The sequence below is a fragment of the Labrus mixtus genome, chromosome 6 (genome assembly GCF_963584025.1).
Source record: "Labrus mixtus chromosome 6, fLabMix1.1, whole genome shotgun sequence".
In the NCBI taxonomy this organism is placed as follows: domain Eukaryota; kingdom Metazoa; phylum Chordata; class Actinopteri; order Labriformes; family Labridae; genus Labrus; species Labrus mixtus.
The window spans coordinates 12503054-12530277 of NC_083617.1; the positions used below are offsets into that span (position 1 = coordinate 12503054).

General features: G+C 38.6%; 1 protein-coding gene across 3 annotated transcripts in view; it reads right to left on the minus strand.

Annotated features, from left to right (window-relative positions):
- Positions 1–17927: 17927 nt before the first annotated feature.
- grid1a (glutamate receptor, ionotropic, delta 1a) overlaps positions 17928–27224 on the minus strand; it is a 234337-nt gene continuing 225040 nt past the window's right edge. For 2 of the 3 annotated variants that reach the window (XM_061040061.1, XM_061040060.1), the window contains 4 exons: positions 24748–24914; positions 22914–23154; positions 19809–19938; positions 17928–18713 (listed from right to left, as the gene is read on the minus strand). In XM_061040061.1, coding sequence (XP_060896044.1) covers positions 18301–18713; positions 19809–19938; positions 22914–23154; positions 24748–24914 — 951 coding nt within the window. In that variant the 3' untranslated portion in view covers positions 17928–18300. The remainder of the gene's footprint in view (positions 18714–19808; positions 19939–22913; positions 23155–24747; positions 24915–27224) is intronic. The other variant, XM_061040062.1, reaches the window with a different exon arrangement.

Genomic DNA, 27224 nt, shown 5'->3' on the forward strand with positions numbered 1-27224 from the left:
TCTTTAAGTATTTAACCAGCTCTACATCGGTCTTGAAACCTTTCTGCATTCTAACTTCTCTCCATTTGAAGCATCGCGAATATTGATCCTAGTTTTACCTCGTTTCTCGTCGTGGAACTTATTAGAAAACTGCAGAGGCTTTTTAAGTCAGGTACAATCAGTTATATCTGAACCAGTTCACTTTCCCGCTTCCATCGCTGCAACAGCTGATGGTTTGGCATGATAACTGATCTCATATCTGTCAAATCCTGATTAAATACAACTGTTGTTTTTTTGTGTGTCAATTGAGCGGACTTTAACGAGGGAATAACTATATTACCATAACAGCTATATTACAAGAGTAGTAAGTTAAACCAAAAGTCTGTCCACTATCTTCCGCTTATCGGCAGGGTCGAGGTGGGAGCAGGCTGATCAAGTTGCCCGACACATCCTGCAAACCAAATGATTGACCAGTTGTTCAAGTTGTGAATATGTTTAATTGTCTGCTTACTGACAGAAGTAATTGAATAAACTTCATACCAAAATTGGGTCAGCAGTGTTAGCGCTGTCTTTATATATCTCTTCTAAAAAATGATCTCTCTATACGTAAAGTTAATGATTATGATTATCATCATTCTAACTTTAGTATGATTGATTTAATCATTTACATTGTTGCCCTTCTGCACACTTTGAACCCCGGTTCAACACTTTCTGCTATGTGTCTCTACGTGTTTCCTCCTAGCTGTCTGCTCTGTCAACAGAGTGGCCTCATTGAAAGGATGAGGGGGCTGCTTTCTCACACGCACAGCTGTTGTCTGTCTGAATTTTTGTTGAACTTTCGATTCAATTATTTTTTCAGTGAGGACAAACTCTACGTGTCATAATATTTATTTCATCCAGTTGCAATGCTGCCATAGCCATCCCTTTTTACAGGGTCTGTCAAACAAGTCTGGCTTGAAAACCAAATAACAAGAAATGTGTTTTCTCCAGCTGCAAACAAGCTACATTATTCAGGATATCTGTCAGGTTTCTTATTTTGTGTTTTTTTGGGAAACAGTTTTTACGACATGAACTTTACAGTAACCTGATTACTAACATATAAATGCATATAGATTTAATAACTGGGATGAATACTCTTGAAAAGAAAACAGATGTTACTGTTGGGAAAAAGGAGACGGGTTCTGGACTGATACATTTTGAATATCAGATATCTTTAGCAGAAACATTTGTCAATATTAGATGGCTCACAGTTTGACAAATTTCTCCTTATACATTCGATTTCACAGACATGGGTATCATCCATCACATCACTCGTTGTGGGCATTACTCAGCAAAAAAAGAAAACATTTTAAACAAGTCATCAAGTGTATATTTTTGTGTTCTACAGTTCTAACTTCTTCATACAAGTAAAACTTCAGCTAGTTGGAAAACCCTACAAATACATAAAGACATTTAAATCTTTTTCAAAGGTAAATCCAGAGACTATCTTCAGACAAAATTCTGTTTCCGAGAGGCACCCATGGAAGAAAAGGTCAGATAGGAAATTAGTTTGACAAGTGCAACATGTTCACTGGTGCTCTGAAGTCTAGTCGCTGGTTGCATCTCTTTCTCCTTTGAGCTGTGAAAGTCTGAGGCTGTGTACTCTGTGCCCAGCGTGTTGGCGGCCTCTCAGTAAAAACAGCAGCTGGTTCATAAACATACACGCGGCTGTGGGATCACTGTCCAGACTCAGAGGATCTGTCATGGTGAGCAGAGCTGTGTGAAAGACCAACAAATATGTACAAAAACATTCATCAGCCATTTGGGACTCAGTTCAAACCTCCTTAAATAAGCTGCAGCTAGGTTTAAAACTTCAATAGTTGCAGATTTCTTTCCCCAGGGTTGCCTGAGGTTGTGTAAACCTGTAATCTTATGTAACTTTTGCAATCCGGTAGGTTTAACACTAAAAATCACTGTCAGTGTCACTCCAGTCTCTCCAAGTGAAATGACACACGTTTGATAACAAGCAAACCTCGGTTTCACTTTGTTTCAACAGGTTTATAAGTGGAAATTCCATCTCTGTTCTGCACAGAAATAATTGCTCCCTCAAAAGCCCCCATGAGTCTCTGGATAATATCTCACTAATTTGCATAGGAATGTATTCTCCGCAGTACAGCAAGGGTCTAAACTTTGCATGAGAAGCACTATGATCGTCAGATCTTTTTGGTTTAAACAAGCAAGGGGAACAATTTGTAGCAGTGCAGCAGAGCCAGCTGGTCCCTGCATACTGAGCTGCCATTTGCTTTATTCATGATGCTAAAGAAGCATAAAAAAAAACAATCTAGTTAATAGGAGGGGGAGTTAATATTTTTTAATTCTTTGTTGGACATCTTTCTGTTGTATTTGAATAATCTATGATTGTGACTTCACATTTAGTGCAGTAGGGTATGTAGAAAAGTGTTGGAATGTGACCTACTTTTTAATCATGAACACAAATTTATTTAGATTCTTATCCAAAAAGACCATCAGAGCTCTGAGCAGTTTCTTTAACATGTTAGTATAGAATAGAATTACTTTATTGATCCCAAACTGGGAAATTGTGGCGTTACAGCAGCAGGTTATCCAACACACAATATGAGTAAAAAACACAACGTTTGCAAATCTAAACACAATATAATATTAACTACAAAGTAAATAAGTACTAAAAGATATCAAAAATAAGAATGTGAATATATACAACCAGGATTTAACTAAGCATTACTAGTCTTAAATAGGAAGATTAAATATGGAAGATTGAATGTAAATGTGCAAAAACAGAGTCGTAGATAGTTGTAAATTAAATATGAAAGATTAAATGTAAATGTGCAAAAACAGAGTAGTAAATGGACAGTATTGACATAAGTTAAAGTGCATGAGTGTAGACATATTATAAGCAGAAACTATACAATATAACGGCGAGTAGACAGCCAAATGAAGTGAACATGAGTGCAGGGATAATTTGTAAATTTAACATGTGCAGAACAGATTACAGTATGGAGAGACAGATATTATCATGATGACAGTTCTCTGCTCGCATTGGGTGAGCTGTTGTACAGAGTTATGGCCTTCAGTAAGAAAGATTTCTTGTGTCTGTTCTTGTGACAGCGGAGTTGAATCAGTCTGTTGGAGAAGCTGATCAGGATTATCCATAATGGATAACCTCTCTGTCACCACTACAAAAGAGTCCAGCTTGCAGCCTATCACAGAGCAGGCCTTCTTAATGAGTTTGTCCAGTCTCTTTGTGTCACCAGCTCCAATGCTGCTCCCCCAGCAGACCACAGCAGAGAACAGTGCACTGGCCACAACAGACTGATAGAAGATCTCCAACATCTATGCACGCCTTTGTGAATACCAGCATGACAAACCTTACAGCCCAGGCTAATGGGAATGGGATTAGTTTTGTAAATGCAATGCAAAATGCTTAGCAATTATTCTGTACCAATTCCATTGTAGTTGTTTAGATTTTTCACTCCATAAACCAAACTAACCTACGAATGTGCTAAAGGAAATGTCAGGGGAAAGCCAACTACAGTCGTGAGGATTCTACTTTGACCATCATTATAGAGTCGCTGTCTGAAATATCAGTCTATATTGTTCTTAAACCAACTATATTCGCACATAAGTCTAGGACTTTCGCTGCATTTTCTCTCCTCCAGTTGGAACTGTCACTACAATATTTCTACTCGTATGACTACAGAATACAAATCATTGAATGTGCAGCACTGAATTAAACAACTCACACCCCGCAGTGTCTGGTTGAACAGTACAGCATGAACCGTACAACTACATCCTACAGTGTCTCATGCACCAACAAGCATCATCATGATCCAGATCATTACTAAAAATGGACTGCATTTAGGTAGCACATTTCCAGTCAACCATTCAAAGAGCTTAACACTACATGTCAGGATTAATCTATATTCACAAACATTCATACACTGATGAAAGAGGCTGCCATGTAGGTTGCCAGCCAGCCTATTAAGGTCTAATTTAACTCCTTCACACAATTAAAAGGGGCTCCTTCAACAAACACTCTGGAGAAGCTGGGGATCTTGCCATGACAGGAGACATAGCTGACATCAAAATGTCAAAACCTATTTCTTCTTAAGATAGAAATGAATTTCACAGCCCTTTTTTTAAGTATTTCCTGGACCACCCTCAGTGCTCACAAACTTAAACCAAAGCCAAAAAAGTGCAAACTTTGCAATGACAGTAGAAAGGGGCCCATTTGAAAGCACTCAACACCCTGCTAAGCGTTGCATGCATTATTTCTGTGAAAACCAAAGTTTGTTAATGAAAGTCACAAAAAAAATGAAGAGGAACTATCTTTCTGTACGAGAGAAAACAGAAAGGAAAAAAGAGGAAGAGGAGTAAGCGTTGGGACACTGACAAACATAATGGTGATGAACGCTAGTTAGGTTGACTGAAAGTTAAGCTGAGACAGGATTTCCAGCATGGCGGCTGCTGCCGATGAGCCCCCTGCAGTTACAGATGGCTGACGTCACTCAGGCTTCAGCCATTAATATTTACAGTCTATGGTTACAATACGTCGGCTATTTTTAAACTTTATTATTGAAATCTTTTTTAAATTATGCAACCCCTTCACAAGATGCATTCAGCTAGATATTTGCATTTTAATTGGAAATTTGCTTTAATGTTGTCGGTTGGAACTTTGCATAGTCTTTGTTTAGGAAAGCATTACTCGTTAGATTTTTCTTCATTTATTCAGTTTATGAATTCAGTAAAGATATTAATTACAGACAGCATGGGAAAACAGAGATAATTGAGTATAAAAAGATAGTGAGACAATGAGAGAAAGTGGAGAAGGCGCAGAGAGTAAAAACTGATTCTTTGCTCTTCTCCAATCCCATTCAGTCTGACAGAGTTGAATAAGAATAGACTTGAAGTGTATATATACAGACAGTGGCAGTTTTCCATCCAGCAGCCCAAGTTTTGCCACAACAAAAGCTTTTTATTAGATTTTTCCAAACGTTCATATCTTCAGAATTATTGAAGACAAAGAGTTAAACTGATTAAGTTTCCATGTATGAAAGAAGTCTTAAAAAGAAGAAGTTGGAATCGATAGGTTGAAAGGTCAAAGGACTGTGAGCAATAAGAATGAGTAGCAGTGGATGGTTGGCTGTGTGGGATACTTTTTGTTGAAGGAGAAACACAGCTGAGATAGTTTTTCTTTGAAATGCAATAGAAGACACAATTTTACTTTTCTTTTTTTCCAAAGAACTATGGAGCCCCTACAGTGACAGAATAACTAGTGGCCACAAGATAGTAATGCTTGGCCATTAATTAATTAAGCAACAATGACACAAAACAAAAAAACTAAGACTTCAAAATTCTGTAAAAGCATCTTGTTACGCTGCTCTGTGTGACAGAATGGTCAGACACCTTTGATTAGTTTAATTATGGTATGTTGAAAACTACTCTGTCTATATAACCGATAAAAAGGGGTAAACGTAAGTTTAAACATTTTTAAAAGTGATTAAAGCAACAATTAACAGTCCCTACATAGTGATGAACAACAATGATTATCTCATGGCTTAATTAACCTTAAGTTATATTTAATTTGATGTATGTCACACTATGTTCTCTGTACATAACAGTCATATGATTATCACAATAACCACCTCTCTCTTTACTGTTTGTTCAGGTAAAAGACATGATGACAGTGTTTTTGGCAATGCACCAAGTAGTCTTATTTGGTAATGGTAATGATTTCCATGGTATAATGACTGACATAAGGGCTTTTCAATAGAGAAAATAGACAGCAAAAAACAGAACAGAATTTTGTTTCCAAAACATTCTTAACACACTGACAACTTATACATCACTAAATAAAATGACAAGCAAACTAAAGACCTCTCACTAACTCATGACAGTGTGTAATTCATTTCTAGACAATTCATGAAATAGTTGTCTGACATTTTGTTGAAATCCAAAGATAAGGCACTTTAGTGGTGACAGAATAAGGCTTTGGTGTGAACATAGTTTTCAATTATAAACCCCAAAGTGAATGGCAGTCAATGCAAAATATATATTTCTAGATAATTCAGTGTAGCCGAAATTGGTGGACCAACCAACCAACATATTGACAGACAGAATTTCCTTCCATCTAGTCATGATGATAGAATGGTTAAAATAATCAATGTCTCCAGGTCAAATGGTTGTACATCAAATATTTTCTTCACAAAAGAAGAAATAAGGCAATTCTCTCTTTACCTGGCTGAAACCCACTCTAAAGATTCTAACAGTACAATAACTTCTGGGAATATTATGTTTGATAATAATATGACAGGACAGTGATGGATCTCTGAGGTCTTTTTCTTCTAGTTTGACCAGATGGTAACACAAACAGCCCCCCCAAGAAAGACAAACAAAACAACAAGAAGATAAAAAAACAAATACGCAACAATATATGACATGCTAATTGTAAGGACTTTAAAGTCTTGACTATTACCACTGCACGTGAGTTATATGCTTTAGAAATAGTGTCTTCATAAGGATGCAGGGGATGCAGCGATAGAAATATAATGAAACTAACGCAATGAGGTTGCACAACAACCTGTTGGCGATGCACATTTTCCTTAAGCTTACAAAACAAAATAAATATCTGAATACAAATATTCAACCCGAAACTGTCAAGAGAGAAAGGGGTCTTTAAGGCATATTTAAGATAGAAATAGTGCGGGTGAAATAGAAAGATATGAGAGAGAGATTGGGATTCTGCGGGCTCCCAGAGTTGTGCCTGGTATTCGAGAGAGAAGGAGCCTGTGCAGCACAGGGCATAAAACTTTCATGGCTCTGTCGGGATGCTGTGTTTCTCTTGGATTATTTATCAAATAGTGAGAAGTTGTTTATCACACTGCTAATACTGCTTTACTCAGGTAGGAGCTCCGCAACTTGATACGCATACATTTTTTGGCCTCATAATAAATATTAATCTGTTTTACAGCAACATGAGAGAAAGGAAAATTAATGTGCCACATTCATTTGACCTAATCTACCAATTAGATGCAATGCAGCTCATCTAACTCTTCCTCTGATCTAGCCTGGGACAACATATGTGTCATAAATGATTTAATGAGGATATCATTGGGGAAGGATAGGAAAGCATTGGGATTTACTCGAGCTGTGAGTAAACAGAATCAGTGCGAAAAAAATTAAAACAGCGAACACAACACAGTGGCCTAAACAACAGACAGTCTGACATAAACAGGACACCTCGTGTTATCAAAAGCAGTCTCTGTTGGGGTAATCATAGGTCAGTGCTAATTGACCCTATTGAGATTGAGGGCATTGTTTTGGCTTCACAACAAAGTCATTATCTCATCCTAATTAATCCCATTATAAGCCATGCACAGGTCACTTTTGGCTGTACGGTAAAGTGAAGGCGAGGTATCAAGGGCCCTGCAGTACTGACCTGCCTGAGACACTGTGTTGTTTAGCACATCATACGCCACATGAATAATAATAGGATAAATGTTGGTCGTGCTTAAGTTAACTATGAATCTCTGTTTAGACAAGTGGTTGGCTTTTTCCAATAGTTCAAAGTCCCAATAATCAATGTTGAGGTCCTAAAATTTCATTTAATCCATATTTTTATTTCTATATAGCAACAAATCACAACAGCAGTAATCTCAGGACACTTGAAAAAAAGTCTATATGAGGATATTATTGGTGTAAAACTGTTTGGAAATCGATCTAGAATTGCCTACACAGATCCATACACAGATCCACAAAAGTGTACACAGATAAGCAGATTTGTAAACTAAATTGTAAATATGTACATAGTAATTTATGGTTGAAATGTCTACGTACTTTTGCTCAAGAGCTGAAAATAAACACACGTCATCAGTTTCAACTGAACTGTGCTGAAGCAGGATTGTCACCAATCCCCAGTCCCCTGCTGGCCTGACCTCACACTGCTCCTGGCCAAACCGGGCCTGAGCACTGTTACTTCTTGTACATACATCATCATACTTGAATTGCTGCCGGAGCGCTCCGGAACGGCACTCCAGGATGTTTTTTCTCCAAGTGACAAAATAGAATATTTGCAGTTCCAGTTGAAATTCACATACACTCGAGCGCTTCATAAAATGTTGATAAAAACAGAACACAATTCTAAGTTATCATTTTGACATTTAAAGTAACTTGATTCACAACATCAACTCAAGCACTGAGTGACATGAAAGAATACACTCCACCTTAAAATTTACAAAAGCTCGGGGCGCTGGTGGCACAGTGGTTAGTGCGCTCGCCCCATGTATGGAGGCCTTAGTCTTCCAAGCGGGCGGCCCAGGTTCAAATCCAAGCTGTGGCTCCCTTCCCGCATGTCATTCCCCACTCTCTCCTTCCCTGATTTCCGTTTCTATCCACTGTCCTATCTCTCCCTTGAATGCACAAAAAGCCCCAAAATAAATCTTTAAAAAAAATAATAATAATAATTATGAAAGCTGACGAAGACTGTATGATAGCTGCACGGTGAATTTTCTCTAGTCCAGTCTAACATTGAAGAACATCCCAGAGAACAAGACTGTAACTTTACTGACGTTGTGGCTTATTTGAGTTGTTTTGTTCAGATACGACTATTATGCAAGACAGGGATCAATTATACATCACGTCCACGATGGATTCCCGTACTTTTGAATAAGCAACTGAACCATGCAAAAAGCGCAACACAAGGAAGTGTACGCTACGAAGCACTCCCACTAGTAAAACAAACTAGACTTTGGGGGTTAAGCGTACTTGAGCATGGTAGGCATTACTTAGTGTGAGTACACTCTCATTTGGATGTTTACATGTGACATTTTCTACTCTTTGCCAAGGCACACACATTTGTGGATTGACACAAATGTGTGTGCAAGGGTATGTTTGCTCTATGTATGCAATTGCTAATCTTTACACATTTGCTGATCCTTGTGTGCATTTCTGGATCTGTCCAATGATCTGAGTACTTATCTGTGGATGTATTTACTTATTTACAAACGTTGCAACAATAATATCTCCATGTCTCGACCCTATGCTATTTACACACACCAAACATAATTCCGCCATGAGCAAGCACTTGACAACATTTAGCAACAGTGTCAGGGTAAAACTTAATTTTATCAGGCAAACACATCAAGCAGAACCAAGCCCATGGTGGCATGCCGTTTCCAGACTTTATGTACATGAACAAAATGTTCCAGCGGGCTAATAGTGGACTATGAGCTCTTTAAGATATGATGGTGCCTGACCATTAAGCGACTTGAAGATGAGACGGAGGATTTTAAAAGGGGGAGCTAGTGCAGAGAAGTTGCTATGGACGAAATATAATCTCTTGTCCCAGTTCTTGTCAATACGTGCACTGAAGCATTTTGAACCCGCTGACTAAGTTTAAAGTAACAGACCCAAAAATCCACTCTATTGGCAGGAAAACGATCAGATCTTTCTTTCTGCTAGCTTGTAAATGCATTAATACAAAGTGCTGATGTAGCCAGTTTCACCAAAAGGTGCATTGTGGAGGTTCTTGTTTGCATCCAGTTTTACTCAACAAAACACTTCTTGTGCATCTTTGAGGTTCAAATAATGCGATGAATGTTTTTCTTTCTTCACAAACATTTTTTCAAAGCCTTTTGTTTTCAAAAGATTTGAAACCTGCATTGTTTAAATCCATTTTTAGCCACTTGCAATCTTCTTCTTCCTTTGCCTTTGTTGGTGCCTTGCTGTTTGCAGTCACTGCAGCCTTCCAAACAGTGGATTACTGTGAAACAATTGGCAGGAATATTATTTGTGTTAGTTGTGTTTTGTTGTGCTTGAGAAAGAAAAAAAAAACAGGGAACTCACTCATAAAAAAACTCAATAGTACTAGTGGCCAAAAGTTGACAGAGCAGCTTTTGAGACTATTTTACTGAAGACCATTATGACACATTATGTAATAACCCCTTAGGACTATGAAAGTACTAAATGGAGTCGTATCACAGTCTTTATAATGATAATAATGAAACAAATAATATTAAATATATATTTATTTCATGTTTATTTGTAAAGGGACAAGTCTGGACATAAACTGATGCAACACTATACCGCAATTATAGCCTAAGCTAATTTGCAATACCTGTCCCTAGATAGGCCTTTAAAATAATAACAACTTAACAACTTAAAGAGCTATGATTAAAACTTCAGGTCATAAGTGAACTTAATAGAACCAGTGTTTATTTATTTTTGACTCTGTGACACATTCATGTGTGACCACGCTGTACTGAGTGTTGGCCGGTGTCTTGGTTACTTACACTGTAAGTGTTAGAAACAGAGGAGGCTTGTTTGACATGAAACTGAACTGGTAGACATGTCAGTTTGTAATGGTATATTGTGAGCTTTATATTCCTCAGTTGGACTTATGTGTCACATTCGACTTTGTTTATTGGCATATAAAGCCTTCAGCAAAGATGGCAGGTGTCACACATATGTATCTATGTCTCTTTTTTTACGTCTCTCTAATCTTGAAGCTAAGGTATCTGGTGGACACCATTCCTGTACAACTGATTTTCACACAAACACATAAATAGTGCCTTGCAGAGCTACTACAGTATACTTCATGACAACAGTATCATCAATTCAAATCATTCCAAGCTTCTCATTGTCCCAGACAGAAAACTGTCTCGCAGGCAGCCAAGTCTAACACAGACACATAAACCTGAACAAGATGCATTAGATTTATGAAACACGTACATACTGTATATAAAACTTTATGCTAAAGCCTGACACTTTAACCCACATAAACTGTAATGACAGATTAACTTACTGGTGGGACAATAACCAGACATTAATTTTCTGAGCACTCTATTTTATTTTACATTACAAGGAAGTGTATTTCAATGATAATGGGGGCACCACTGTTTATCTACTTTTTTTATTATCTTCTAATCGAAAAAGTTTTGCCTCATTAGCCACAGCTAAAGCAGCTAAATAACTAATTTGACAGATCTCCTTCATCTGACAATGTAATGTGAAGAAGAAAATGTCTTTGAGCATGCTCAGTGACCTCTTCCTCACATGATAATGCTCAATACACAAGGAAAAGCTGCCATTCTGGAAGCTGATCCATCCGATTTTTGGCATTTTTGTAGAAAATTTGTACTTGCTGAATGATTTCTGTCAATCATCAATATATTGGCCAATGCAACAGTGTAATGTTGGGCAGATGCTAGACAGATTGGTTATCTCTGGCTAATTTTACAATTAGGATTTTGAACAGTTATTTTCCAATAACTTTGAATTTGAAAAACACCCATTATGTTCTAAACTGTGGTATAAATTGTTAGAGCGATATTTCAAATGTTATGTTTAAACTACTGCCAATCATATCTGATCAAACCACACAGACTCAGTTTTGATGGTGGAGATTAGTTCAGAGTTTTTCAGTGTTAAGCTCTTCTAATTTTGGAAACTCAACTTTGATTAGTTTCACATTATGTCATGAATATTTTACATTGTTAGGTTATACTAACACATTTTTTTAGGGGCCTAAATTGCTGGAAAACAGTAGAGGGTTTTGAGAGTTTATTTTTATTAGGCTTTGGCTTTAAAGACTAACAGGTTAGTAGGATTATTGAATTGTTTCATATGGTCTCTTCAGCCTAAATGCTTAATTTTGTCAATAAGAAAACAGAAGTCACAGCAACATCCTTAAAATGCTCAGACCAATGCATCTCTGCTGTGTAATGCCGTTTACTGGACAGTGGCCTCAGTGCAAGCTGAAGAGATACAAGCTATACACTGTTTGATTTCAACTGGTTGAATGGACATGAATGAACTATATAATAATAATAATAATAATAATAATAATAATAATAATAATAATATATCAGATATTATCTTTTACTCCAACTTGGGTAATATGTTTTTTATTCTCATACTCTGAGATGACTTAAAGACCAGGCTATAAAACATTGTTTATAGTTACATATGCAGTATAATATAGAAAATCACCAACTTTTATGTCCCACATTTAAAAAAAAAAAACAACCCACTTAGGTCAAGTTCTTTCCATGACACTGATGCACAAGAATAGTTTTAAAAGTTTAGATATTTTTATGCTGGTAGTCAAATTTAAGAAACACCTACTGAGGGCAAATAGTTTAATAAGACGTGAAGAATACATAATTGAACAGCGAAGCACTTATGCAGCTCTTACAAATCTGAAATAACATTGTGTAACACCTGTACTCTCACAACTGAGGCCCTTTTGCTTTATGAAATATTCAACTTTTTTTTTAAGCCACAGCATATCTTATTATAATGCAAAGAATGAAGTGCAGTTCACTTTTAGCCATTGTTTAAACTAGTAGGCATGAGCTTATTTTAGTCCCAAAGGTCTACAGGACAACAGTTCATATCCAACATTAAAGTTGTATTTTGTTCTGGTCCTCGTCACTTTGTGTGGTTTTTTTGTCTTCTGCAGGAATCTGTTGACTAATCTACTCTAATCTATTCTAATCATGAGGAGTAGCTGAATATAGAGTTGAATAAAGAGTTGTCTTCAGTTGGTCCAACACTTAAGCCCTGTTAGCTAGTGGGGTAGCTAAGGGAGTTCATCGCTCTTGTTTGGCCTGAAATGTCGGATATTGGATGGATTTCCTTGAAATTCTGTACAAGACTTTGAATAAATACAACGTGGTCCCTTGTCTTTTGACTATTGACATTTCCAGCAGCCACTACTTTCTTGATTAGCCGACTTTTGCATCGAGGCCAAAGTAAGATAGGAGGAACAGTACAACATTTGTTAAACTTCCACAATATCATTGTAAAGAAAATTTCCTCCTATTGCTGCATATCACTCTGATCACTTTGTATCTATCTCCAGGCACAATGAGATGCTATTAAAATTGTCATTGGACAACAGAAAAATTTACTAACTTGCTTAGCCTGCTGTTCCCTGTCCCTGGAAAAGTAAAGTTCAGTGGAAAGAAAGATGAAAAAAAACAAACCCTTTTGGGTAAATTAAGCCCAAAAACGTTTTTACAGGGGGGTTATGTGCCAAATTGATATATCTTTCATTCTGTTTCTAGCAGCGATTAAAAAAAAAAAGAATACAACATATACATTGTGCATTAAATGTGCAGATATCCAGTTTTTGTTACCAGTTCAGTCTTAATGCTAAACTGTGTTCGTCAATGCAAGCTGCTTCATATTTACAGATTTTAGATTGTCCATCAATACAGTCAATTTATGCCTCCTCATTAAAGCTCCCCATCTGCTATTTAACAGTGAATTATTAGGCTGCCTATAGAAGGCTCTATACGTAACAGATGGACCTTAAAGAAAATCTCATTAACTAAAGGAAAGCTTAAGAGATCACATCTTAGATTTTAAAAATAGTTTTGAACACATGCCCTCTTTGCCCGCTTAATCTTGACACATGTTGTGCAAGCAGCCAATCTGATGTATTCTCTAACCCAGTAAAGCCAACTGGCTATTCTTACACAAAGAACTAAATATGGAAACAGGGCAAGTTAAAGTCATCAGAATTGAAAGTTTTGAGGGCAAAAAGGCACAGAGCGTCCCTCAGGACAAGAAAGAAGAGCCCAGCATGCAGTTTAAGGTAGAATGGCCTAAGTGAATGGATAATAAGGCTGCAGAGGCAGTCTGGACAGACGGTCAGTGATCCCCCCGCAGGGAGAATAGAAGTTATTTTACAGCAGATTGCCTCACACTGCCCACACGAGCTAATTATACAGACTATTCATGCGCGTCTTGTATGGCAGAATTGTGTAATTACAAAGAGCCTGTTCCTGTGATAATGTTCAATGTGAAAAACTGATGGAGATTTTGGTTTTACAAGTACAATAAGTCCATTAGGTGATTTTCTTCCATGCTCGGCACATTATCTGTATCTCTGAATCAGGTAATTTACTTACACATGTAGACACATAATCTTGCAGTGTTGTCAATCTCTTCGGATAAAAGTATCTCCTCTGGGGAATGAGAATTTTTCTTTAAAGCATGCACACTGTTTTGTATCAGATGTGGAGGTGAAAAAGGCCATTTCACGAAATGAATCTTGACATGAAGCGGTGGCAGTCGACTGTTTGTGTTAGCCATAACAGGGAGAATCTCCGTGACAGGACTCAGCTCGGCTCTCAGAACAAGGTCAGTGTTTCCTTCCAGCACAGGCATGGAGAGTTCACAGCATCGCTCAGCACCACGTCTTAAGACTGGCAGGCAGGACCGCCAGACAGGAGAGGTGATGAGGGCAAATCAAATATCCAAACACACATATGAGCGCAGACAGATCTCCAAACATGAGCACACTCAACTTGAGGAGAAGCAATTTTAAAGTCCTTACTTTCTTCTTGAAGTTTTTAACTTTTAGGGGCGCAGTGCAGTCAAGTGGAGCCCCCCTTGAGTTAGTATTTGGGACAAATTGCCCACCGCTGCATGAATCAGGCCAGGTGCCACACCAGTCAACACTGTTTGCAGCGATAATTGCAGTCAGGGATCATGTCCTTGCTGCTGTGTCAGTAACTTCCAGGAACTATTGAAGTTCCTGGAAGGAACTCATAGCCTTCAGGTGAAAACAAACAGATGGTGAAGCCATGTGTCTTAGAGGAGGCAGATGTTAGTCTAAATCTAAGCTGGGCCAGGAGTGTGGGTCAGTGGCTGCAATAAAGTAGGAGACAAAAAAAAATGTCTCCTACTTTATTGTTCCCCTTCACAAAAGGAGAGTAGTTTTGCTAATGTGTGAAGTCACTTGTTTAACCTAAAAATATTCATCTTTCCAACCTTCAAATAAAACAAACAGCCCTGAAACAGTTGTGTAATAAAATAATCTTTCCTAAAAACTCTGTGTCGAGGTGCCACAAAGTCAAGTGTTACACTTCTTGCATTGAATTACACGGTTAAACCTTGTTATTAAAATATTAGCTTATGTTGTTTTAAGTTTTCTAATAGATTAAATAAATGATGTACTTTTGAAACCATGGGTGCAAATGATAATTTCAGCTGTACACAGCTAAGAGCGAAGACTTGTTTTAAGATTTTGTGATATTTAGAGGTAAGGATGGCTTTTGTGGGATGAGCAATTAATAAATTAAAAGAAACCCAAATATAAAAAGCTAACGATCAAATTTATGTTGACATACTCAAACCAGCATTAATTACAGAATGACATGGAATGATGGAGAAATGTGTGTCAGTGTGTGTAGTGTATGGAGTGGGGGAAGGGCAGGCCAAGGTAATTTGGACAAGCTTGTAAAGACCAGAAATCAATGTATTTTCTAAATGTCTTTATTATGTCATTAGAGTAACATTTGCATCAACTATGATTGAATCATATTTCTTTTCACTTACTTTTATATGGAAACTTTGGTTTGGCTTTGGCTTTATGAAAAATTACAATGCTTAAGTTAGTTGCTTATACAGAGGTCTTCATTAGACTTTAACTGTAGGTCCTCCATGGTCTTCTTCAGTAGTTAAATGTAATGGGAGGTGAAAATCTTCCTATGGTGTTCTCCATCCAGTGATTGTTATGTTGGTGTGTGGAAAAAAATAAATTGAGTTTGTCAGAGACAAACATTACCTCATAGACATTTGACATTGTCATCCCGAAAACGACAATGGTCAAAACCTTTTTGAAACGTACAAAAAAATACCCCAAATGTTCTATTTTCAGTTCACTTCTTCTTGGCATTTACAAAAGGCTGGCTGATTGGAAGTTGGAGCTTTGAGGTTGAAGTGATAGAGCTCTTGCCAGAAGTGTGTTTGATCAGTTTTAATCCCCAGTGGCAGTCTGTAAGATTTGAGCACAGATCTTGTGGTTTATAAAAAGACATCAGCTCTAAGCACTGAGTGTACGGGAGGCAGCAGGTCAGAGAAAGCAGCAGAAGCAGGGGGAGGAAAGTTTTGTTTATCAAGAAAATTTCTCTCTGCTTGATATCATTTGAACGACTGGAGGGAATGCTGCAAGACTTGATCTTAAATTTTACCAAATTTAGCTTGAGTACTTACCCTGGATTACCCTGGATCTCTTTTTTTGCATGAACATCTGGTTAGATGTTATTGCCTGTTTTAGGTGAGCTTGGTGTAATTAAATGGGAATTTGACTCTTTATTTGTGGAAGGCTGTAATAAGAGTAATATAAGCTCAGTAAGAGATGAATGGAAAATGAACACACACATTCAGACAAATCAGATAAATTAAACTCTTGTTAAACTTTCTTTAATTTTCTAAATGTTTATCGATCAAACGTAACATTACACAGATATGACTGGATGTTGTATGACTTGAAATGTCTACTATATTAACTCCAACAGAAGTGGAAGTCTGGCACCAATGCAAAAGTCTTGTCATGATTTGGTTTCTTATTTTCAGAGTTTAGATTTTCTTGTTGTTTTTAGTTCTCATTCTTCCCTGATGGTGTTGTTTCCCTTGGGTGTTTTCTAGGTTAGTCTTTAGCGTTTCATGTGTTATTTTGTAACTTCGTATCCTAGTGTTTCTTTATGTTCTAGTGTGTTTTGTTTCATTCTTGAGTTCTGTGTGTCTTTAGTGTTTCATGATTTAGTTTTGTAGTTGTCCTCAGTGTTTCTTGTATTGTATTCCTGCCTCTGTGTGTTTCCCTCCATGTTGATTGCCCTGATTGTCCTCACCTGTGTCTTGTTGTGTCTCACCTGTGTCTGATTACCCTATGTCTATTTAGTCTCTGTGTTTCTTCCTGTCTGTGTCAGTTCATTGTCGTTTGTAGTTATGGCAGATGTTAGTTTTCCTTGTGCTCCCAGTGATTCCTCGTGGCTACCTTTATTACATTTTGTCTTTCCAAGAAAGTAAGTTTTTGTTTAAATAAATGTTTTTATTTAGCTTCTGCACTTGGGTCCAGTTCCTTGTTTTTTACCTGAACGTGACAAGTCTGACAATGCAATGTCCCCGTGTTTAATACTTGGCTGATTTAAATCCAAAGCCTCACTAAGTTATACTATGTACTGGCTAAGAAAACCCTCCCTCACACCCAACCAAGCAGAGTCTGCTTGGCTAACATTTTCTTTCCTCACATGTCAGTGTGGGTACATGCTGGGGTTGATACCAGGTCTTGTCTGTTCATGGACCGGTGGAGGTATGATGTGGTGGGACCAATTTGAGCGATTAACCCCTTCCCCAACTTGGACCGCCCTTTATATCCTACTGATGTATATTTGATGCCATTTGTGTCAGGTTGGACTACATGGGGGACCCTTAGGGACAATTCTAGGCATGAAGTTAAAATAGCAGTCTGCATTGATAATAGGATTAAACATGGAATTTCTTTTTACAAAATTCTACTTTTTTTCAGACGTTTTTCTGGTATCCCAATCACTTCTGACTTGTTACGGACCAACAAATAAAAAGACTCCTTGTTTTTTTGTGTCATGTCGGCCTACGTATCATGGTTTGCCGCAATGGGCACAGTACGCTTAGATGTTAAAATTAAAAAGTGGAAAATGGAGGGAAAAAAGGTATGAGCTGCTGCTGGTGTGTCTAAATCACAATAATTTTTTTGAACCAAAACAAGACATGAAGTGTAGTAGATGGACATGTTTTGTATCAATTTATCACTTCCAAAAATTAAAATTATGAGCTCCAATTTGTTGCACTAATTGTTGCTCTGGAAAATCAGTGACAAAACATTTCCAGCTTTGATTTGCCTCCTATTATGCTCTTTAACACCCTTTATTAATGAACCCAGTCAGAGATTCCTGGTGAAAGCAAGGCACTGATCATTAATATAAATTATGTTTCCAAGCACACATCTCAGTGTTTTTGTATTGTACTTTTTTATTATTTTCATATGAAACAAATCAAGTCTCTCAATATCTTTTGAAGTGTGAAATGTCTTTTTTTTTATCATGAATTCTCACAGTACATTCAGTTAAGGTTGATCTGAAAGAAAACATCTTTGAACTTGGCACTTAGAAAACAAACACAAAGAATTGTCACCTTTATTCATTTAGAACAAAATTTACAAAGCCATTCAAACAGTAATTTTTTTTAAAATCCTTTTGTGTTTTTTAAACTCAACTGTTGAGAATATTCAAAATACACTTTTTAATGTTGCTTCTCTCTCTCTCTTTGTACTTACAAATATGTACATTAAAGTCTCAGTGTCTCGTCGTGCCGTCACACTGACTCTTCATCTCTGGTAATAAAAATCCTCTATTTTTAGTGTTTTATTTATATCTCTTCCCTTTGGCAGCACTCTTTTCAGCTCCTCGCTATTCTGTTTGAGCTCGAGTGTCTGTGATAGTTTGCCGTGCTTAGATGGACGTTCCGTGGCTGGGCTCACTGACTTCTGGGATGGGTCCTCCTGGCACTGGTTGGTAGGACATTGGCATGGGGGTCTTGACTGGGCTCTGCCGGAAGAGCCCCCCATTGGGTGCCCTGTGTTTGCAGCGGATGGAGGGCATGGTGGCACTGCTGAGGGGCAGGGGCAAGGTCCTGCCAGCGGGCACACCCAGTGTCCTTCCTGCCCCATGACCCTCCTGGAGGAAGGTGCTCACAGAGAGCCGTGGCGGCCCCCGATGACCTGGATAGTCCCGAACAGACAAGGCCTCCAGGGACTGACTGGGCTGCATGCTGCCAATGTCCAGGGCAGAGATCTCGATAGACTGGCCTGGCAGCTGCTTGTGGGCCAAGTCCTCGTCCAGGAGGCTGTTCAAACGATGGTGGACCTGTTCCAGGTTCACCTCTTTGTCCTGTAGATAGATGGGAAAGAAAGGCAGAGCCACAGAGAGTGTGTGGAACAAAAGAAACCAGGAGAGAGAATAGTGAATAGTGGTATTAATGGCAGAAGGAGAATGAATGTAATTAAAGAGGAGGGAGATAAAGAATACAAGTGAAAATGAATGAGCAGTGAAAGGGTTTGAGAGGTTAAAGAAAGAATGGGATGGAGATAGAGAGTGAATGAAGATAGAAAAAGATAGGTTACAATGGTTGTTTCATCATCATACCCTGTTTACATCCACTGACGTCTACTTCATTAATATTCTATAAGTGCAAATCTAACACGTATCTCATAATGTTAACAGGAGTTTGAAGAATGCTGAAATTACACACCGACTTATTTCAGCTTCAGAAACTCAGATCTATGAATAAATAATACGTTTTTTTTATACAAGCAGCCAACATCAAAAGAGACATTACCTTAAAGCACTTAATCCTGAATATGAGGTCATAAAAGGTAATGTCTCTACTGCTGAAATGGACTTTAATGAAGATGTCTCTTCATGCAGAAGTGTTTAAATTTTCTCCACAATTAGGTGACCACACAGCCACAGTGGGCGACTCTTGCATGAAGAGCATCAGCAGTTAACAAGACAGGCTCCAATGGACGCACAGATCCAATGAGTCGGACTTTGTTAGGCAATAAAATTTGTATGAAGACAAAGTTGTTCATGTCAGTAATTGAAGTTGGCTAAATTATGCCGAAAAATCTGTTCAAAAATTTCAGTTTTTTCAGACACACACACACACATCAAAGAGGCAACACAGACACAGGAGGAAATAGGGAGAAGCCAAAAAAAGGAATAAAGGATTGTTTATCAGAATTTTTTTTTGGCTGCATCCTGCCCTCAAAACAGCAATCTCCTATCCCACCATCATGCACCCATTTAAGTTGAGCCACACTGACAACAGACAGAACCACAAAAAGGCCGAGAAACAGGAGAGACCATGGGGTGAGATGACAGATGAAGCAGCTACAATCTACCCCTGCCCAACCCCATGCCCCGCCCCTGTTGCCCTGACACAGCCAATGACCATCCAGCACAGTCAGCCAGGCCTCTCCTGACCTGTGTCAAGAGCCTCGACCTCTTCCCAGTCTCTCTCTCTGTCTGTCCAAATGTCCCGCCTCCCCTCTGGTATGTCATTATATGTCAATGGACCAGAAACCCTTTCCAGACCGTAATCCTTAGTCACCTGCTGAAGATCATAGACAATCATTTGTAACCAAAACTTTCCCCTGCAAATCTGGACACTGACATATAATTTTATTTTCTCACTAGGTGACAAAAGGAATGAATTAATTAGCATTCGGGAAACAAGTCTTATTTGCTCTCTTTTTGTAATTAGATAAGAACATGTATACCACTCCAATGCCTAATGTAAAGCACTGTGAAGTGCGATGAGCTATTTTTGGCATCCATGGTTCAAGTCTGATAATTTCTTTCAGAGACAGAGTAAGGCAATTGACAGCTGGAAAACTTCATTAGCTTGGATGTGCATTCAATAGAAAAACAAATAGAAACCAGTGAACATGAGAAAATATAGTTGAACTGTGTAATTCTAAGTACTGTTTTCCCACGGTTGACTTTGGTAAGAAGATTAAAAAAAGAGAAAAAGATGCCTTTAAAATCTAACACAAATGGGATAATATGTGGTTGACCAGGAGTAACTCTTGCAACTAAAGTGCGATGCAGTGCTCAAAAGAGTTTTTAACAGTTAGACTAGCTGTTTTGTCCTGCTTCCATTGTTTGTGCTAAGCTAAGCTAACCGTCTCCTGGCTGTTGCATCTCATCAAAAGACAGATACAGAAGTGATGTAAATTATTTTCTCCAACTCCCAGAAAGAAAGCAAATAAGTCTTTTTTTCCTAGAAATCAACCTAGTACTTTAGTTCAAGGATATTTGCAGGCTAAGAGTCGATTTTGTTTGAATTGGCTGTCATAATGTCCACATACTACATTTGTGCTGTCATGGTGCCGGTGGTGCTTTGAACAATTTCAAGTGATACTCCACCAAAATCTTTTGAAAATCAAACACTTTCTTCCCACAGGCTTGAAAGGTAGCTGTGAATAGTTTGTAGTATGAAAACAGCAGCTGTGGGCAGACAGGGTTCTTGGCGCTTATGCAAGAATTGCTTGTTCTTTTGAAATCTAAATGGTCAGAAATCAAAAGGCATTCAATGCAAGAATGGTTTAAAATTGAGTAAAGCAGCAGATCTTCAAATGTAAACATCTTAACACAGAGAATATAAGTCATTGTTTCTTTAAAAAAGACTGATTATTATTTTGTTTTAAAGCTGCAATTAGATTATTTATAAATTACAAGATCTTCTTAATGATGTCTTAAAGGTCCGATATGTAAGATATTAACAGAATTAACTCATAAAATGACCTTACTATATCTTCAGACATTTAGGAAACGTGATATGTTAAAGTGCTTGCTTCTCTTTCAATAAAGCAGCAGCCAGTATGTCCTCCTCATAAGTTTCAATTCTGTCGCAGAACGGTTTGTTTTTGTTTTTGCCAGAGAAGTAGGCCCCACCCCTTCCTGGCTGTTTTGCCCCTTACTTTGCCAGGAGAACGGCAAACCAACAGGTGCTGCATCGATGAAAGCAAGAAAGCACACTGATTCTACCCGACCTAAAAAGCCTCTGCCTTTTTCTGATAAGCTCCACGACCAGAAATGTAGTAAAACAAGAATAAAGATGGAGATGCTTTTTTTAAAATGTAGAGAGGTAAGAACGCTGAAAGATTTCAAGACCGATGCAGAGCTAGTTAAACACTGTAGCTTCTGTGTCCACACATCGACTCTAGGGAGGAGGGGGCAGGGGGAGACAGCTCGCTCCCATGTTTAGAATTTGGACCGCAGTACCCATTTTTAATGCTAGGTGTCAGAGAAAATGTTTGTTTTATCCAAAGGGCTTTTGATTACAATTTTTAAAACTATTTTTCTTCTATCGACTGATAACCATGTCAGCATTTCTGAGGGTATTGTATTCAAATTTCTGTGGATGTTTTGATACCTTTTTCATGCTTAGAATCTGCAAACTTTAGGTAAAGAAAGACACACACCTACTGTATAACAGTCAGATTTCAAGCCTGTACAACTGTTTGATGCTCAAAAGCCAATTTTGTGTGTAAAATCACTTCAAGACATGTCTACAAACAATAAAAATGGACAACACAACCATTGTAATACTTAAAGAACACATTCAACACGTTGTCTCGTGTAAACAAAGAGTGTAGTACATGACAGCAGTATGTGGTTATTATGAGAGCAGATGTACACAGGAGACTGAAATAGAAATAAGCAGCAGTAATTCAAACTCTGACATGCACCTGAAAGTAGCATGGGTTGAGTTAGATTTACTGCACGTCTTTACAGGACAGGACTGGATTTTAAATGGGTGTCCTCAGACGGTGGTTCTTATTTGATTGTTGGACTGTCAAGTCAAACAGGAAGGTCAAGGCTCGGATTATTTATTAATATGTGCTTTTGCTCACACTTTAGTTTAGGGATCCATGTCAAGCCTTAGTTGTCTGGACGCCTCATGCAGAGGGGCTGCCCAGCCGACAGCAGCAAGATGAAGTCAGAGCTCTAAAGCGGTAAGACTTGAATGGATTAGCTAAAGAGAGCTATTGTACGACTGAAGCTCTTATGGACTCAGAAGTACAATTTCAGTATGTGCTTTTGAATTTGCATTTCATTTATTTGTTGTCATCATTCCAGCTGTGGTTCTCTCATATGATCACCAATGACTGATCGAGCCAGAATGTAGGCTATTACTGTTTGAATGTGTCACTATAAGAGAATCACAGAGAGAGTGTTCGAGAGAGAAGCCTTTCGAAGTTCCTAACAAAGCACCCCAACCTCTCTCCCAACATGAGAAGGAATGAGCAGATTGATCACATGACGTCTGGACTATGATCAGGGGCACACCTATTATAACTGGGTGTACTGCAGCTCGACTAAATCGGGGCTGGCGTCAGGGCCTGCTGGATCCATAAAGTAGAGTGTGGCAGTGGCATCTCTGGGCAGGACCGGGGGGCCCGGGGGTCTGGGTCTCGACCGGGGCCTTGGTGGGGCAGGGGGACCCGTGGTGTTCACCATGGCCCGGTTCTGGGTTAGCAGGCTTGGGCCTGGGCCTTGGCCCGATGAGCTGTCGGTGGTCACCTCTTTGGGCTGCTTTCTCCGGCAGTGGTTGCTGTTCCACCAGGTCTCCAGTGCGGCCACGAGGAGGGCCAGCAGCAGCCCTGCAGCCAGGATGCAGAAGACGCCGGCAAAGCTGTGGAGGCGCAGCGCCCGTCCCTCTGGCTGGGCGTCTGCGTGGCTCTGAAGGTCACAGCGGCCAATCTTTGGCCACCATTTCTGTTTGAGGATGTCGAGGTCGCCTTTTTCCTGAAGCTCCAATATCCTGTGAAGAAGGAAGATGAAGTAGTTATTTGACACACAGAAAGTGTGCAGATTCATGGGATAACACGTGGACACAGGACAGTGAACAAATCCCTCAAAAGCATTGATCCACACCATGGTAAATGCTGGCTAATCAAATTACAAGGACAGGCCAGTAGAGAATGGAAGATTAATTGGTTTTCATTGACAAATGAGTGAAAATTAGAAAGTCAACATCAAAATGTGTTTAATGACTGCTTACATGATTATACAGTGTAGCACATGAATTAACCTGATAAATAGATATAAAGAACAATGTTAATGTACAGCATAATCATTCCCTGTTACCTAATCAAAGATCCATGGGGGTCTGTGGGTAAATTGTAATACTGTTAAAAACAGTTACTAAAAGCTAACAGTAGCTGAAACACCAAAGCTACATAAGTTATACTTGAGTTACAGCCTCAAGATGAATTGGTGTGATATCAAATATATGATATATAGGCATGGGAACAAAGATGATCCAACTCTACAGTCAGCGCTCTTGTTAGCATGGAGGGCGGAAAGGATGGATTTTGTGTCGGAGAATGATGACGGCTGTGTACAAACTGAGGCGAGACAGTAAATCTGTCCCACTGGAGAGCTTAGTTTTCTGCACAGTCATTACTCAGCCTCTCACAAACAGTGACTGGCACACATATGTGTTTGTGCAAAAGCCTTCACATTCACTCAGACAATGCACACACAGCTGCCAAAGCTTTCTGACATTTTTTACACATTTACTCTTTACACATTTACTCTCATGAAACATCACAACCCCAAGATGCTTAATCATTCACAATTTCTCTCCCTGCAGATCATTGATTTAAGCTTTTTCATAGACGGCTCAGTGTGGAGTTTACAGGCCGATCAATCCTCCCATTTCAGTTGGTGTTTGTCCTTGAATTTATATTTCACATCTTTGAGAAAGTTTGCTACACTGATTTGAAATTCCCCTCTATCAATGTTGTAAAACTGCACTGAAAATGTTTGCAGCAACATATGTCTCTCTTGTGTCTGGAGGAGAAATAACAGATTAACCAATAACAAATAGTTAGAGCAGAATGTTTGCAGTATTTAACTCGCAGTCTGCCTCACCAAGACAAACTGGGATGAGGAATGTTGAAACTCTTCATATACTATTAATTGGATCTAGACACCTGTACCAATACTAAGGTTATTATTACCTGGGGTATAATTTTCTTTGCTCAGTGCATCTGTTTATGACAGATGGTATTACATTGTTAGAAAGAGGTTATTTGCCCATGTGCTCACTTCATGTTTTACATTTAAATAATGTTGGTTTAGTTATCAGGCCAATCTGTTGGTGCGTTAACATTTTACTTGTCTTTGTTGTGAAATCTGAACAGATATATGGTGTTTAAAACGTTGTTACTGATTAAACTGATGAGCAGAACTTAAATAAACTAAAGTTTGAAATATGCTTTCATTTTTTCTATTCATGATTTCAGACGGTTTACTTATTCTATGATACCAACGCCAAGATCAATAAGCTGATACTGTTGAGCTTTGAATATTCCAAACATGTACATGCAGTATGAAAACATATACGTACTTCTGTGAGAAGAGGTCTCTGTAAGGACTGCCGTGCTGTAGGGCCATGCCGTAGCCTCTGGTGCTCAGGCTGTTTCCTGCCACAGTCAGCGTACAGTCGTCGTCAGTCAGAGCGGCGTACTCTACCACCGCCATGTCCCACAGAAAGGCATACGACTCTCGCTTTGCCTGGAAAATTCAATGAAAATTCACACAACACACACACACACACATAAACTATTGTTTTTTTTATGTTTTTGGGACATGTTTTCCCATATTGGATAGGCCATGCAGGTAGGAGGGTAGGAGAGAGAGTTGGGGACAACATGCAGCAAAAGGCAGAGGTTGGAATCGAACCCATGGCCGCTGAGCCTCTGTACATGGGGTTCGCAACATAACCGCTAGGCTATCAGTGCCCTATGAATGGGTTAAAAGCAGAGACAATAGCATTATGCCTTATTAGAGACAAAGATGGTTCGTCAAGACACCAAAAACGTCTTACTTTACACCCAGAAACCGAACAAACCATCATATCATCTTAGAGAATAACAAGATGATTCTTTAGAATCTTAAATTCCGATTTTAAATCCTTTCTCTTTTTTTAATATATAAGAATCCCATTACTTCTACAAGTTGTTGTGGTTCAGTCTGCCTATTTTTAAACTTTTGACTTGACATGTCTGACAAGGCTTCCCAATCTTTTTCGGCTGGTGGCCCCACTTTGACTTCACAGAACTGTGGCGACCCCAGACATCCAAAACACATAGAGCGTTTTGCTAAAATTAATTTGTTTTCAATCATGTAATAGTTTTTCTTCTCTCTTGCAAGAAAACATTCATTTAAGACCACATTTTTGCTTTGCTATGTATATTATTGTGGACAGAGGAAGAAAGGCTGGGATGACATTTCTGCACAATGTATGACAGACAGACAGAGACATTGCTCACAGTAACCGGTGTTGGAAATATTTTAATTTTTTGTAGATCAATAAATACAAATTTAAGGCAACCCCCCATTTCAATTCTATGTAACCCTGCATGTGATCGGGACCCTAAGGTTGGGAAAGCCTGGACTTTGGCATTCCATTTTAAAGCATTTACATGCAAAACTTCTGATGACAGTTTCAACATGTGAGCCCATTTTCAGTTTCTGTCATGTTAGAATGAGTAGAACAGTTTGGTTAAATATGTTATACTTCCAGACAAATATTGCACAGGAAGCCTTCACTTTGGGAGAGCATTGAGGAGAGCAAACAGTGTTAAAGCTAAATATTTGCACAGGAATTTGCGTAGACATTCTGCCCACTCATAGAAGAGTAAACATTGAATAGCATGCACACTACAATACTTCTTTGCAAAGATGATGAAAATAGTTTCATCCTCGCTCAGCTTAGCTCTGCATTCCTCTGCGTGGAGCATATTTTCAGCGACATGATTTTGAGCTGTAGCCCCGAGCACACACTGTGGAGAATATTGAGAACAACCACAGCTGAAAATCTGTCTGAAATCCTGCTGGATTTCCTTTTGTTTTTTGGCGTACACATTTCTCTGGCTTTTCTCCCTGTGGTGTCCTTACATCTAATGTCTTCTAGAATTAGACTCTGCTCTGAACAGATACAGCTGAACAGCCTTTTCACCTCACATCTCATTAGGAGAACACAGGGCTTTCAAGTTCACAAACCTTTAATATATAAGCAAATACTGCAGAAATCCCACCGCCATCAAACTAAATAATTTAGGACGGGGCACATGCAGGAGTTTGAAGCACTGTAGTAATTCAGTTATTGTGAATATATTGGCTTCTTCTCATAAAGGAAGTTTAGAAGACTTGCTTTCCATTGATGTATCCGTGCAGTGCCGACAGGCCGACTACACTGGATCCAATTAGCTGCACAAGAAACGGAGCAGTTTGATGACAAGTGAATACGTCAAGTCTCTACAGTAATTTGTTTAATATGGATTACTTTTCAATCTGATGCTAAGTGTGTGCATGTTTTTGTGTGTTTGTCTATGTGCTCAAAGAAGAAAGAGAGGAGATAGAATAAATGAAATATTAATGACCACATTAGCACGCTTCTTTTGAGAGAACGGTTATAAACCCTCACTATTCAATAGATTAAACAATATCACTTCTCTCAGACACCTCTCTGAATAAGAGGCTGTAATTGCTTAAAGTTTATTTCTACCTGGCTGTGTGACGATGAAAAGCTACTGTTAATTATCATCAAAGATGAGCTCATGTTTCGCAGAATTTATTTCTCTTTAAGCTGAAGATATAACCTTATTATATTCTTGAATAATTTATGAAAGGATATTTATCTTCTGGAAAACAAAGTAGTACATTTAAAGTCTGCCTGTCTAAAGTGCAAGATTGGCTGAATATTTTTATTTATTTATCCTTATGTTAGCTAAATGATACTGTTAGAGTGCTGCAGGAATTCCTCTTAAGACACAGATACTGAGATATACAGATAGATAGATATGAGTTTGCATTTTTGCA